Source organism: Capricornis sumatraensis, chromosome 14, assembly GCF_032405125.1.
Source record: "Capricornis sumatraensis isolate serow.1 chromosome 14, serow.2, whole genome shotgun sequence".
NCBI lineage: Eukaryota > Metazoa > Chordata > Mammalia > Artiodactyla > Bovidae > Capricornis > Capricornis sumatraensis.
Window position 1 is genome coordinate 74232138 of NC_091082.1, and position 13178 is coordinate 74245315.

A 13178-nucleotide genomic window follows, 5' to 3' on the forward strand; every position below is an offset into this window, starting at 1 on the left:
ATGTAGCCTCAGAAGAATTCAGTATTGCCCAAGGAAAGCCTGTGATAATGCATTTATTTTTCTAATAGAACCACCTATTCTGGAAGACCTAGAGCCTCCATATAACACTCCATTCCAAGAAAGAGTGGCCAACCAACGCATTGCATTTCCATGTCCTGCAAAAGGTGTGTACGACTTGGTCACATGGGCATTGGCATAATGTTGTATTGTTCTAGAATTCTGTATTGAACCCCAGGCATCATTAAATTCTACTCGTCAGTCCTTGTTATAACATTTGTGCAAAATGGAAACTAACACTTCTTTCAAATAAGAACTCTTTAATCTAGGTATTCTTCCCTCCAGGTGTTTTATTTCCTTCACTGGAAACGCCTTCTGTTCTTTCAGACTTGCCTAAGCCGGTATGTTTTCCAGTTCGTTCATGCTCCTTCCTGTGACTTAGTTCATTTTATTTCTGACAAGATTTCTCTTTATAATGTGACAGAGCTATTCAAAATATTGCATATTTGTCTCAGTCAGGGGTATATATTAGGACCATCTCCTTGTTACTCTTCTTTTCTAAAAACTCCTTTCTAGATTTATCCTCTACTGGTAATTCTGGAGCCAGGTAGTAACTTGGCTCTCTGATGCTTGTCCAAACTCCTCCTTTCCCTGAATTTCTGGGCTTTCTATCTCATCATATTTCCTGGCAGGATGATGGTTATTCTTTCTGCTCCAAAGCCTATAAAAAGGGTCACTATCGCCTTACCCTGGATGCCCAATAGGTGGCCCAAAATATTCTCTTTCACATAATGTTCATCTGCAGTGACTCAAATGAGTCTGTACTAATTCTGGCAAAAACCGAGCAGTACCCTTTCCATCGTCTCCTGGAGGAATCCATGCTCCTACACGGGCCTCTTCGTCGTTGTTCCTGGAGACAGTGGAAGTTGAAGGACCCTACAGCTCCCTCTGTTTCTACAGCAAGATTTTGCATCTCTTAACAATATCTCTCTCATCAATGATTATTTTCTACCAGCATTCAAAAAAAGGTAACTCTAATAAGCTCTTCAGATATGTAAAGAGTTGTCAGTAACTGTTCCTGGGGTCCGTGATGGTTTCCCTGATGGCTTCCAGTGGTAAAGAATCTGCCTGCAATGCAGGAGACATGGATTCAGTCGCTGGGTTGGGAAGATCCCCTGGAGAAGGAAATGGCAAACCTTTCCAGTATTCTTACCTGGAGAATCCCCATGGACAGAGAGCCTGCCAGACTATAGTCCATGGGGTCTCAAGAGTCAGACACAACTTAGCAGCTACACCACCAACACCATTCCTAGGGTCAGTGGGCGGTGGTGGTAGGCAAGGCTGGAGAAGAATCCTTGAGAAAGGTATGTTCAAGTAAGTGCTATGGGCACTCACTCCCAAGGGAGCCCTACTAGTGGTGCTATCGCTGAGTACTCTCCGCTGAATCCCTGACTTACAAGCTGACTTGAATGTCCCTTTTCCAGTTTGATATACTACCTCTTCCTAGTTTCCTAGTTCACCTGGGATAGAATTCTTGTGTTAATTTAAAATTGCTGTTTTCAGTCGCTCAGTCATGTCTGACTTTTTGAGACCCCACAGACTGCAGCATGCCCAGGCTGCCCTATCCTTCTCCATTTCCCAGAGTTTGTTCAAACTCATGTCCATTGACTCAATGATGCCATCCAGCCATCTCGTCCTCTGTCGTCCCCTTCTAGCTTAGTGCCTTTCATTATCTTTGCCATGAATTTCACCTTGACCTGGTTGTTCTACCATTGAGAAAGTAAAGATAATGCAATTTACTTCTTTAGTTCAGTTCAATTCAGTTCCTCAGTCATGTCCAACTCTTTGCGACCCCATGAATCACAGCACACCAGGCCTCCTTGTCCATCACCATCTCCCAGAGTTCACTCAAACTCACATCCATCGAGTCAGTGATGCCATCCAGCCATCTCATCCTCGGTCATCCCCTTCTCCTCCTGCCCCCAATCTCTCCCAGTCTTTTCCAGTGAGTCAGCTCTTCACATGAGGTGGCCAAAGTACTGGAGTTTCAGCTTCAGCATCATTCCTTCCAAAGAAATCCAAGGGCTGATCTCCTTCAGAATGGACTGGTTGGATCTCCTTGCAGTCCAAGGGACTCTCAAGAGTCTTCTCCAACACCACAGTTCAACAGCATCAATTCTTCAGCGCTCAGCTTTCTTCACAGTCCAACTCTCACATCCATACATGACTACTGGAAAAACCATAGCCTTGACTAGATGGACCTTTGTTGGCAATGTAGTGTCTCTGCTCTTGAATATGCTGTCTAGGTTGGTCATAACTTTCCTTCCAAGGAGTAAGCGTCTCTTAATTTCATGGCTGCAGTCACCATCTGCAGTGATTTTGGAGCCCCGCCCAGAATAAAGTCTGACACTGTTTCCACTGTTTCCCCATCTATTTCCCATGAAGTGATGGGACCAGATGCCAAGATCTTCGTTTTCTGAATGTTGAGCTTTAAGCCAACTTTTTCACTTTCATCAAGAGGCTTTTTAGTTCCTCTTCACTTTATGCCATAAGGGTGGTGTCATCTGCATATCTGAGGTTATTGATATTTCTCCCTGCAGTCTTGATTCCAGCTTGTGCTTCTGCCAGCCCAGCATTTCTTAATTTGCTTTTTCATTTATTAGCTTAACAAATATTAGTTGAGAAGTTTGCGAAGTCCATTAAGGAATAAGTAGGATATAAGGAAATGATTATAACCCACTTTTATCCTTGGCAACATGTGCAGTTGTAGTCCATCAGTTTTATATTCTCTTCATCAGTCAGCATCTTACAGTGAAATATGCCACTATTTTTGTTTTATTTTTTCCCACAAATATAGTCATTTTTATAATTCAGTCATTAATAGTCAAAGTCAGTTTTATAACACTTTGACTCAATTTGAGTTTAATCTTAATACATTCTGTGTATTCCTGCCTTTTGTGTACTTGTCTTTGATATATGACCATTCTCCATTCTTTGATATTTTTATTATGCTTTAAGATTATTAGCCATGTCTCATACAATATATTGATTTTATTTAATGTGCTTTATTTTTTATATAAATTAAGTAAAATGTGAAAGTGCTTAGAATAGTGCCTGGCACATTCTTTGCTGTATAAATAGATCCATATTATAGAGTTAATCTTTGTCTGTTTCCAGTATGTCCTTTTGGCTCCATTATGCATTTTAAGATTTTTTTTTATCACTTGTATTCGTATAACGTCCACTCACTCTGTTGGTCATAAATAAATCCAGGAAAGCAGTTCTGCTCACTGCTTTCTCAACTTTATTTTCAGTATAAAAACTCAAGAATCAATCTATGCCCTCTCTTTAACAGAGTGGGATCCCCACAAGATGTGTGAGTAGCAGATGCTCCTCATCTCTGCTCTATCAGGACTGTTTAAAATGTGAATGATGAAGCATCATTTCTGTACATCATTCCTTTCCTCTTAGTGTTTGCATAATCTTCATGTCTGTTCCTCTGAGAGTATCTTATTTTTGTTCTTCCTTTATTATCACCCCAAAGCTCTGCCTATTTCTAGTCTATTTAACTAAAATACCTTTTTCTCTCGTTAATACCATGAACTCACTCAAGAAAATGTTTTGCTTATTATCATCTGAATGTCTTGATAAAAATGACTTTGATCAAATTCTACACTAGAGACCTTAGATCTTTTAAAACCAGTCAGGAAATAGAGAGATGACATACCATAATCTCTGCAAAATTCCATATTTTGAAAGTACCTAAGGATACATAGTATAATGATGAGAAATTTTATTTCTCCTCAAGATAGTTGATATTTAATAGTGATTTCTAATTTTGTTGTAAAATATCACAAAGCTTTAATTTCTTTTTTAGGTACCCCCAAACCAACCATCAAATGGTTGCGGAATGGTAGAGAGCTGACAGGCCAAGAGCTTGGTATTTCTGTATTAGAAGATGGCACATTGTTGGTTATTGCTTCTGTTACACCATATGACAACGGGGAGTATATTTGTGTGGCAGTCAATGAAGCTGGAACCACAGAAAGAAGATATAACCTCAAAGTCCATGGTAAATACAGATAAAATCATATAACTGAATATGTAATATGTTCAAATTCCTTTATATGTTTTCCTTTCAGTGTAGTATCATTTAATATTTACATAAAAAGACATGTTATCAATTTAAAAACTAGTAGTCTAACTTCATGTATTCATTTGACTTAAAATTTCATATAATTTTTTTTGTGATTTTACATCATTGAAAATTCAAATGGTAGAAAAAGATACAAAGTCAAAAGTCTTCTGGCACTGAGCTAAGCAATCTACTTTATCCTCCCTCTGGGCAAGGAAAGTTGTTGGGGGTATGTATGTGTTTGTGTGTATCTTCCCAGAGATATTTTCTGCAAAAATGAAGAAATACGAATATATATTTCATTCTTTGTTACATATAAAAAGAATTTATAGTAGACTGTTTTATCCATTACTGTATACCTTGCCTGTATCATTAAGTACTCTATCTTAGAGTATTCCTAACTCTTATTTATGCCTAACTAGGATCCCACTGTACCATAACTTAGCTTTCTATGATAAGCTCATAATGAACATAAATGTTCATATTAATGATGAACATTTAATTAGGTAACACTTGTATACTATTTTAAGTAATGCTTCAGTGAAAATCATGTACATATGGCACTTTGCATGAGTCAAAGGATGTATACACTTAAAAATTAATGGATATTGTCTTCCATAAATACTGGGCAATATTCATTCTTATCAGCAAAGTAGTCCCACATAACTTGAGACGAGCAGTTTGCATTTTGAGTGGTATGTGAAATAAATAGTTTCTCCCTTAAATTTATCCTTAATACATAACTGAATTTTTTTCATTTTTCATTTTTCATTTTCAGTTTTAATTCATACCTGAATAATTAAAGTAAGATTTAGTGAGTTACTTATAAATATATTGTCAAGACTCTTCATTTCATAATAAAAGCTTTGCTTAAGTATGACCAACCTTTTCTAGCTCTCAAATACCTCAGATTTGCTTTCCAAAGTCCTGGTAAAGAAACTATATATAATATTTATTTTAAACTAACCCCAGTTCCTCACGTTTTGCAGTTCCTCCAGTAATTAAAGATAAAGAACAAGTAACAAATGTGTCCGTGTTGGTCAACCAGCCAACCAGTCTCTTTTGTGAAGTTGAAGGTACTCCATCTCCCATCGTTATGTGGTATAAAGATGATGTTCAGGTAAATGGAGATGTCCAGATACGCGTACATCTTTGCCTATGCCTCTGAAATTAATCATTCAGATGTGACGGTCTTATTAATAGCAATATAAACATTTTGCTTCAAATTTTAATTAGGCCTTTTTATTAGGATTGGAAATAACATTGACCCTTTTGGCCTTAAAAGGTGACTGAGAGCAGCAGTATTCAGATTGTAAACAATGGGAAGATATTAAAGCTCTTCAGAGCCTCTCCAGAGGACGCAGGAAGATATTCCTGTAAAGCAGTGAATGTTGCAGGCGCTTCTCAAAAGCATTTTAACATTGATGTGCTAGGTAAGGAAAATATTCTTTTAAAAAAACTACGATTCAAGTGTGTTTTATATAGCATAGCACTGACTGTATTAAAGAGTTAAAGAGATGAAAGTTTGATAGATTCCTTTTACTCATATTATTTTTGTCCTTAATATTGGTTAATCAGAACTATATGATATAGAAAGTTTGTAGATATTTGTTATTTATCATATAGTGATGTCTTTGGGTACATGCTACTGTCTTATACATAAAATTACTAAATTACTGTTCTTGTCAGTTTCTCTATTGAGGTGGTCAGGAAATTCTTTGGGAGGTAACTATAGAGGATAATGCAGGTAAAATTCATTCATTTGCTGACCTCCAATGGCACCCACTCCAGTACTCTTGCCTGGGAAAATCCCATGGACGGAGGAGCCTGGTGGGCTACATCCATGGGGTGGCTAAGAGTCAGACACAACTGAGCAACGTCACTTTCACTTTTCACTTTCATGCACTGGAGAAGGAAATGGCAACCCACTCCGGTGTCCTTGCCTGGAGAATCCCAGGGACGGGGGAGCTGGGTGGGCTGCCGTCTATGGGGTCGCACAGAGTCGGACACAACTGAAGCGACTTAGCAGCAGCAGCAGCAGCCTGAAGCTCCTGGGTTGTACTTGAACTGATAAATGTAACAAATTCACCCTCCTCTGCATTCTGAATGATTTCTGTAACTAAATTACCTCAGCCCTAATTCTAATTAAGTGGGGAGAATTCTGAGAACAGGTTGAAACTGAAATAAATTGGTGTTTAAAATATTTAAAATGTTTGAATCCTAATCATAAATTAAAATTTTCATAAGTTTAGCTTGTGAATTATTTTTGCTGATTAAAGTTCACTTTGTGATAAAATGACTCCCTTCATGTTCAATATTTTTCTCCTCAAAGGACATATGATTTGTAAGTCTGGAGTGGAAATGAGATCTGGGGATGATCCTGCGTTAGAGTGATCATTCATCAACTGCTATAATATAAAAACTCTGTCTCATAAGTGTTGTCAAAGCCTGAAGTACTTTGCATTCCTCTACCAAAATTACCATTTTATCTATAAGTATCAGCTATAGAAACCAAGTAATCTTTCTGTTATCAGTCTCATTGGCATTATTTATCTTGGTACTCATTTCCTCTCCTGACTTTTACTGCTCTCTGTGTGCTGATGACTGCCACATTTTTATCTCCAACTCAGACTTCTTTTCTGAGCTCTCAGGCTATATGTCTAATCTCCTCCACAGTATCTTAGCTTTTTTAGCTCAATATCTTTGGCTCAATATCTTAGTTACATAGAGAACAGAAAGAAAGAAAATAAAGTTGCTCAGTCATGTCTGACTCTCTGCGACTGTCCATGGGATTTTCCAGGCAAGAGTACTGGAGTGTATTGCCATTTCCTTTTCCAGGGGATCTTCCTGAGCCAGGGATTGAAGCTAGGTCTCCCACATCATAGGCAGACGCTTTAACTGTCTGTGCCACCAGGGAAGTCATTCAGAAAGGTCTCAGTAAATGTCTGTTCTGGGCACCTTCAGCGGTCACATCATAGTGACCATCACCTCCATACTACCACTTGCTTTTGACACAACCTGGCACCGATTCTTCCTAATTCCCTCTTCCCAACTCTGTGAATTTGTCTGCATCCTGTTAAGTCTGCTTCTTAATCCCATGTCAGTTATAAACTGAATTAATGTAATAGCCTCCTAACAAGTCCACTTTGTCCACTCTTTGCCACTGGAATATGATCTTCATTTGGAAGCCAGCATGGTCTTAAAACAAATCTGATTACTACCCGCCCCTCCTGGCATTGATCCTTTTAGTGGCTGATCATTCCTTGGAGCCTCAGATGGTAAAAAAAATCCTCCTGCAGTGCGAGAGACCTGGGTTTAATCCCTGGGTTGGGAAGATCCCCTGGAAGAGGACATGGTTACCTACTCCAGTATTCTTGCCTGGAGAATCCCCATAGACAGAGGAGCCTGGCGAGCTACAGTTCCTGGGGTCCCAAAGAGTCAGACATGACTGAGCAGCTAAGCACAGCACAACACGTGGCTCTGCAGATGAAGGTTAATCACCATAACATGATGTGAAGGGAGAGGATTTGAAGTTCAGGGAAGTTTATGGGAGCTCTTTAATACGCTTGATAATTCTAAGAATAAAAACTAGCACCTTTTCACATGAGATATAATGTGAATCTTTTCACATTTTATCTGACATGCAATTTTAGCATAGGAGGCCTTTAAAAGAGACAAGGGTAGTATATTTCAAACAACACTATGGTATAATATGTAGAATTTGAACATTATCAGATTGTCGTTGACTATGTCATTCATTATTTAAAATGGATAGCCATAGTAAATTTCATTATATGAGCTTCACTGCTCATTTATATTCTAAACTCCTTTTGTGTGTTGATTTAATGTTGCTGAAAATGAATTCTTTATTACCACAATTCTTCCAAGTAATTTTCTGCTGTCAGATCGTTCATGAATGTGTTCCTGTATTTAAATTTGATATTTGGGTCTACAGATGTGATATGAAAACAGGATTATTGCATAATATTTTCTTTTTGACAAAAACTTGTTGAAATATTATAGAAATCATTATCTTCTCTCCCCTCTCTACTCTTTTTGCTAAGTCGTAGATTTTCATGATAAAATATCTTTGTTTAAGTCCCGCCCACCATAATAGGTGCTGGTTCCCCTGGTGAAGTCTCAGTTCTCCTGAACCAGGCTACCACACTTGAATGCCAGGTGAAAGGCACCCCCTTTCCCGTTATTCACTGGTTCAAAGATGGCAAGTGAGTACTTTTTCTATATTTGTTGCAAGGGTCCAACTGTTTGTAAATAGATGTGGATTTTCTCCCTCTTAACTATCTTACCAGCTAGAGTGTTATTAAGTGAACATGAAGGAAAAGCAGTATTCAAAAATGGTCTCAAATTTATGAATTATAAGATGCTTTATAAATGCTAGGAATTTATTTTAGAGACATGGAGAAATTCAATTTGTTATACACTGAATATATGCAAGGGCTTTCCTGGTAGCTCAACTGGTAAAGATTCTGCCTGTAAGGCAGGAGCACCCGGTTCGATTCCTGGGTCAGGAAGATCCCCTGGAAGAGGGCATGGTAACCCACTCCAGTATTCTTGCCTGGAGAATCCCAATGGACAAAGGAGCCTGGCAGGCTACAGTCCATAGAGTTGCATAGAGTTGAACACAACTGAAGCAACTAAGCACAAATATATATTAAGAGCAACAAAGGAAAAAATGCAAGATCCAAATAAAGAACTAATCTTGTGTTTACATGGAATTTTGTGCATTATTAAAAAATGAAATTTGCTTATGACATCAAGATAAATACTTAAGCTAGTTTACAATATGGGCAAAAAGAACACCCCCTAAAGAGCAATTAAATGTTTCCTAGACTTCAAGTTCAAGGGCTGCTGAGGTTTGCCCACATTGATAATAGGTGCAATGATGTGTATTGCTCATGAGAGCTTATCTGTTACAGCATGGTCACAGTTTGTGTATTTTTATAATTTCTGAAAGTAGGTATCTAAGACTTAAGTAGCAAAAAGTAAAGGTTTGCAGTGTATGAAACAAAGGATTGTATGAAAAGTTTTTATATGTTAAGAAAGACAACATAGGAAGATGTGTGGAGGGTATAAACAGGCAATTAGAAAGTTACATAGTTAAGCAATAAATGTTTTAAAAGATGCTCACCTTCAATAATTTGGAGAGGGCAAGCAAAAATAACATGACTTTGTTTTTCATAGGTCAGTTTGGCAAAAAAATAGTAGAAGTTTGAAAAATATCAGTTGTTGTCTTAGAGTTTGGTAGGTTAGGATATAATTCTCTGATGGAACAAGGTATTAATAAATTAGTACTCTGAAAGCCAATTTGTTGATATCTATTAAAATTTAAATGTTCATATGCTCTAATACAGCAGTTATACTTCCAGTGTCTAGGAAAGGGAAGTCAATTGTCTGTTCCATAGGAAGGCTTGTATGTTAATTCTCTCTGAAACAATGATGGCAGAAAGGTGAAAACTGCTTAAAGCTTGACCTTGGGAGAATGGATAGGTGACATACAGCGTTGTCATATTGTGAAACACTAAACAGCAATTAAAAAGAAAATCAAGCTGTAGGCACCAAAATTATCTCCATAGCTATTGTCAAGTTAAAAATAGAACAATAATACAAGGCCATTTATGTATAACAACTTGAGATTCCTCTAGCAATATGTTCCTGAGTGGAAATGTTTAGAAAAATGTGTGCAAGAACACAGACTGAGAATGGTAAGAGGAAAGAATCACGTTGTGGCAATAAACCAAGAAGACCTTTTCTTATTATAATGCTTTTTTTGTTTCAGTTTTTATGAAACTTGCATAGTGAGCAATCAGTGAAAGTTTTAAAGTTGCTTAAATTTGAGGAGCATTATCAAGTATTCCACTTCTTTAAACAGAATACATTTACGTAAGGAACTTTATTCTGTCAGTTTTAGGGAACTTCAAACAAAGTGTCATACCAAGGAATAGTAAGGGATGCTGTCGCAGAAAATTAAATGTGTTTTCTTTAATCTTGTAGTCTTAGTACTGACTTTTAATATAGAACTGCATTGATTTATCATGTGGCAAATTCCCTACAGCTTTTTAAAAACAAGATATAGGTCTTCCTGAAAGAATATCAATGGGATTTTAAAGGTATGACTCTTAAGATACCATAGACTTTAATAAACATGATGTTTTAAGTATTAAATAAAGCTGCTACCAAACATAAAGCAGTCACATAATAGTAGTTGGTAAATGACTGAATAGTGGAAAAAGACTCCTTGACAAATATATATGACCTACCTTTGGGATAAATATCTTTCAGTATTTCAGTATTATGAAAGCATTCATATTTATTATAATACCTACTTATTAGGAAAGTTGATATCGTCTTTAGTAATAACTATGTGTTGTGAATATTTTTCCATGTATTATAATATTAGTTTACAAATAATATTGCTTGGCTTGAAGCTCCTGTACACTTAAATTTTCTACCATCATTCAGAAAAGAAAAACTATCTATATAAATTTAAAAAAGGGGGGTGGTGAATGAATGAAATAAAATGTTTTATTATTACTGTTCAACAATTTAAGTTAAAAGGAAGAATAATCTTTCATCTCAAAGTGATAATTAACTTTCATTAATAAAGTGATTTAATAATCCCACTCTTCTGAACAGGAGTACTTAGTCATATCATTGCATTTTTTAGATTCCAACTAAAAAATTCAACTTTGATCCATATTTTTAAACTCATACAACTTAATGATTTCTGTTATGATTAATAAAACAGAAAATGTTTAGGAAAATGAAAATGGAGCCATAGAATAAAATTGTATTTTTTCTAGGCCTTTATTTTTGGGAGACCCTAATATTGAAATTCTAGACAGAGGACAAGTTTTACATTTAAAGAATGCACGAAGAAGTGACAAGGGACGCTACCAGTGTACTGTGTCTAATGCAGCTGGCAAACAAGCCAAGGATATAAAACTGACAATCTATAGTAAGTGTGACTTTCTTATGCTTTTTACTGTTATTATCAGTTCTCATTATACATTGAAAATCAGGGTTGCTCTTTTATTCAATGCAAAATAATTTTAAATGGTACTTACTTCAAGGGCAAAAGCCTATCTTCTTCTGTTTTAAGCTAGAACGTTGTATCCAATTTTAATGCATTTTATCATTGAGTATGTATTTCTTCAGGGTCTAGTGATTTTCATATGATCTCACTTAAGAGGTCAGGTATTCCCTTATTTGTTAGTGGAACATAAGTTAAATGTCTGTATACCTCGAGAGGTTCTTAAAGAGCTCTAAAAAGAGTAGAGATGCATGAAATAAAATGAAGTTGATAGTATGCAACCAAGTCAGTTATTCTATTTTCATTCTATCTTGGTCTTTCTTCAGACCACATGATAATAATTTAAATATTTTAAGCAGTGCTGTTCTTTTCTTTCAGTTAAGTCCCCATCAGAGGTATGTAGCCCTTGTTTCGCTAAAACTTTCAATATCCTCTGAGGAAGATGACCACTCAAGTCATTTTATTTTTATGCCAGGAGCCATGGAAGGTATTTGATTATTCTGTTGTAGGCACAAAGAATTACACCATAGAAAGGGGTAGAACTCATCAGGTCAGTCAGGCTTATTGGTGGCTCTGCTCCCTGCACTGTCTTCTTTCTGTAGCATATGACACTCAGGAGAAGTTCAGAAACCTCAGAAACTTCTGCAGGATCTTCCCAATCCAGAGCAATCACATAATGACTCTGCTCCATTGTCCTAGTTTCCCTTACAGCACGGATCACTGTCTGATAGTTTAATTGCTTAATTATGGGTTTATTTACTTATTTGCTCTTTCTCTCCAAGGAAAGTAACTTTGGAAGGACCTTGCTTTGCATATTCACTAATGTCTGATAGCATGCACACAGGCATTCAGTAGCTCTCAAGAAATATTTGCTCAGTGGATAAATTATCTAGTGACAGACTTTTCAGTATGGTAACCATCAGCTATAGTTGACTGCTGAGCACTGGAAGTGTGGCTAGTTCAAATTGAGACAGGCTGTAAATATAGAATGTTGTGGAGTCACAAAGTTGTGTCTGACTCTTTTGCAACCCCAGGGACTGTAGCCTGCCAGGCTCCTCTGTCCATGGGATTTCCCAGGCAGCAATACTGGAGTGGGTTCACATTCCCTTCTCCAGGGGATCTTCCTAACACAGAGATCAAACCCACATGTCCTCCAGTGCAGGCAGATTCTTTACTGCTAAACTACCGGGAAAGATCTCAAAGACAAACCGAATATTAAAATAAAATGGGTAATAATTTTATCATCTGAAATGATGATATTTTAGATATATTGAACTAAGTAAAATGTGTCATTTTCATGTTTTTAATGTGACTGTTGGAAATTTTTAAATTATATATATGGTCATTATATTTCTGTTGGACAGTGATTGTTTGGTCATCAATAAGAACTTGGGCTTCTGAGTTAAGCCAACTTGGGTTCAGATCCAACTTACGCCACTTACTAGCTTTGCAACTTTGGACAAATTGCCTAACCCCTCTGAGCTTCAGTTCCTCATTTCTAAAATGGGGATAATAATAGCACCTGGGCAGGAAGAGAAGGGGACGACAGAGGATGAGATGGCTGGATGGCATCACCGACTCGATGGACGTGAGTCTGAGTGAACTCCGGGAGTTGGTGATGGACAGGGAGGCCTGGCGTGCTGCAATTCGTGGGATCGCAAAGAGTCAGACACGACTGAGCGACTGAACTGAACTGAACTGAAACACGACTGCAGACAACCTGGCATTATGTATTAACTCTTTTGAATCAAAGATTTTGCTTAATACAGGCTTTTAAATCATTTCTGTCTATAAATAGAAGCATGTGGAAGAAATTAGTCTTGAATAGACATGTCCTCCAAAGCACAGTAATGTTACTGAAAAATTAGCTATGTAGGCATCCAAGTTAAACAAAAGTACTATTGCTACCATTGGCCTCCTACCAGAACCAGGCTTTTAAACAATAGGTGCAATATTTCCCTTAAGCTGTTAAGTAGTCTTCTCTACATTGTTGCA

The 13178-nt window shown here is 37.1% G+C and overlaps 1 protein-coding gene across 1 annotated transcript in view; it reads left to right on the forward strand.

Moving 5' to 3' along the window:
* Positions 1-13178, forward strand: part of HMCN1 (hemicentin 1) — a 537733-nt gene that overhangs the window by 295267 nt on the left and 229288 nt on the right. Inside the window, exons 25-30 of the mRNA XM_068985901.1 lie at positions 69-164; positions 3875-4069; positions 5122-5252; positions 5418-5565; positions 8232-8358; positions 10954-11108. Of these exons, the coding sequence (XP_068842002.1) occupies positions 69-164; positions 3875-4069; positions 5122-5252; positions 5418-5565; positions 8232-8358; positions 10954-11108 (852 nt within the window). The remainder of the gene's footprint in view (positions 1-68; positions 165-3874; positions 4070-5121; positions 5253-5417; positions 5566-8231; positions 8359-10953; positions 11109-13178) is intronic.